Source organism: Helobdella robusta (assembly GCF_000326865.2).
Source record: "Helobdella robusta unplaced genomic scaffold HELROscaffold_31, whole genome shotgun sequence".
In the NCBI taxonomy this organism is placed as follows: domain Eukaryota; kingdom Metazoa; phylum Annelida; class Clitellata; order Rhynchobdellida; family Glossiphoniidae; genus Helobdella; species Helobdella robusta.
The window spans coordinates 372,906-375,724 of NW_008704544.1; the positions used below are offsets into that span (position 1 = coordinate 372,906).

At 29.9% G+C, this 2,819-nt stretch overlaps 1 protein-coding gene across 1 annotated transcript in view; it reads right to left on the reverse strand.

Annotated features, from left to right (window-relative positions):
• Positions 1-510: 510 nt before the first annotated feature.
• Positions 511-2,819, reverse strand: part of HELRODRAFT_174810 (hypothetical protein) — a gene marked incomplete at both ends in the record, with an annotated part of 2,748 nt that continues 439 nt past the window's right edge. Inside the window, 3 exons of the mRNA XM_009022251.1 lie at positions 511-1,638; positions 1,922-1,993; positions 2,396-2,505. Of these exons, the coding sequence (XP_009020499.1) occupies positions 511-1,638; positions 1,922-1,993; positions 2,396-2,505 (1,310 nt within the window). The remainder of the gene's footprint in view (positions 1,639-1,921; positions 1,994-2,395; positions 2,506-2,819) is intronic.

Genomic DNA, 2,819 nt, shown 5'->3' on the forward strand with positions numbered 1-2,819 from the left:
TGATGATTTAATAAATAAATAAAAAAATGAATTAATAAATGAATGAATGAATGAACCAAAATTAAATCAATCATTAAAGTTTGGAATAAACAAAATTATTATTTTGCTAGTTTTTGGTTATTTTTACTTCTCATTGGAGAGAGAGAGAGAGAAAGAGTGAGAGAAAGGGAAAAAAAGAATAAGAAAACAAACATAAAAGAAAGAGAGAGAGAAAAAGAACGAGAGAGAGAAAGAAAGAAAGATAAGCGAAAAATGATTCAATTTTGAAATGAAATTCAAATAAAAAATCTTTAAACAAATATAGACTCCAACAGTTATGAATTAATTATGCAAGTTTGAAAATATTATTATCATCATTTGAACATTATATATATATATATATATATATATATATGAGATACATATATATATATATATATATATATATATATATATAGTTTAATAATATTTTTGCTATTATTTATCGTAAAAGTTATTATGATTAGTGTAATCATAGTTATTGTTCGGGGTTTATTTTTTGTAAAAATATTTTCTATAATTTCTATTTTTTCCCATAATTTGGTTATTGTTGTTGTTGTTGACGTTGTTGTAGACGCTTTCAATTTTGTGGTTATCATCAAAGAAATTATTGAGACTATCATCATCATCGTCATCATTATCATTATCATTATTATTATTTTTATTATTATTGTTGTTGTTGCTATTTATTTTCGACTGTTTCCTGATCTTATTATTCTTATTTTTCGCGTTGTTTTTATTCTTCCTGCCATTATTATAACTATTATTTTTAAGTCTGAGCTTTTTCTTCCCGCTTGTTTTATTATTGTTATTATTATTATTATTATTATTGTTATTATTATTATTATTATTATTATTAATGACGCCTATATTGTTATTGTCCTTATCATCATCATTATTATTGTTGTTGTTGTTTTTAATGACGTCATTGTTGTCGGCATTGTAGTTGATGTTCCTGTAGAAATCGTAGTTGTGATAATTCTTCAGGATCTCGTGATCTCCGTTATAATTCAAATACCTGTCGATGATTTTGGTCAAGTTCTTGTTGTCATTGTCGTTGTTGTGGTTGTTGTTGTTGTCGTTGTTGTGGTTATTGTTGTTGCTGTTGCTGACAATTGAATAGCCATCATTCATGACGTCACTGCTTTCGTCACCGTTGTTGTTGTTGTGGTAGGTTTGTTTCTCGAGTACGGTGTCATCCACAAACTTATTGAAAGTGCGAATTATCTCACTGCCCACTTCGCCATCATTATCATCACCGACGTCATCATCATCATCATCATCATTGAGATGATGATGATGATGATAATGATCGCTAGGGTAGTAATCGTATCTGTAATTATTATTATTATTATTATTATTATTATTATTATTATTATTATTATTGATGTTGTTTGTCAAGGTTTGCCAGCTGCTGATTCGTTTGAGGTTGTTTACGTCATCAGCCTCAAGGTCATTGTAGTTATTATTATTATCATTATGATTGTTATTATTATTATTGTTATTATTATAATTAGCAATGACGTCATCGCCATCGTCATCGCCGCGACCTTGAACCTGGTGTTGACCCTGCAGCTGAGCCATCTTCAGACCGCTCCAGCTCCTGTTAAGGTGCTTTGACTGGGGTTTTGAATGAAAATGTGGTTTTGTTATCATTGTTATTATAGTTTTATTATTATTATTATTGTTGTTGTTTTTGTTATTTTTGTATGTTGTTGCTATTATTAATACATTAATTATAGCCATTATATTGTTATTATTGAGCGAATGAACGAACTAACGAACGAACGAATGAACGAATGAATCATTATACTAATGATTGATTGATTTAATGAATGAATGAACGAAAGCTTGAATGAATGAATGAATGAAAAGTAAGAAAGAAAGAAAAAAAAGAACAAACTTCGGATATAACTTGCATGAAATTTTCAAATCCTTTAAACAATGGCTTGTATATTTCTTTACTGTTTACTATCTGTTATAATAATTATATTAATATTGGCAATAATAATAATAATAATATTATTATTATTATCAATAATAATTATATTAATAATTGAATAATAATAATCGTCGCCATCATCCTTATCGTCCTTTATCTATCATCATCATCATCACCATCCTCATCTTCTTCTTCATCACCACCATCATCACAACTGCCATCTTTATCACCATCGTCATCATCATCTTTTTCTTCTTTATCATCATCATCATCTTCTTCTTCTTGATCATATTCATCATCATCATCACCTTCTTCATCATAATAATCATCATCATCAACCTCATCATCATCCTCATCATCATTCTTCTTCTTCTTCATCATCATCCTCATCGTCATCATCATCTTCTTTTTCATCATCATCATCATCACCATCACCTTGTTGAGTGACCACAGCAGTCTGACCATCTCGTTGAGACCACTGATGTCACCAGTTGTCCTCAGATATTCAGTGATGGCTCTTATCAGGTTTAACGACACCGCCAAACCTGTGTGATGATGATGATGATGATGAGGATGATCATGATGATGATGATTGTGGTGATGGTAGTGCTGCTGATGATGATTGTGGTGGTAGTGCTTATGATGATGATGTTATTAATGATGACGACAATGACGATGGTGATGATGAGGATGATGATGATGATGATGATGATGATGATGATTGTGGTGGTGATAGTGCTGCTGATGATGATATTGTTTATGATGATGATGATGTGGTTTTTCTTTTGTTGTTGTTGTTGTTGTTGTCGCTGATGATGCAGTCGGTTATGATTGTTTAGTTTATTTTCCAATTTAAATT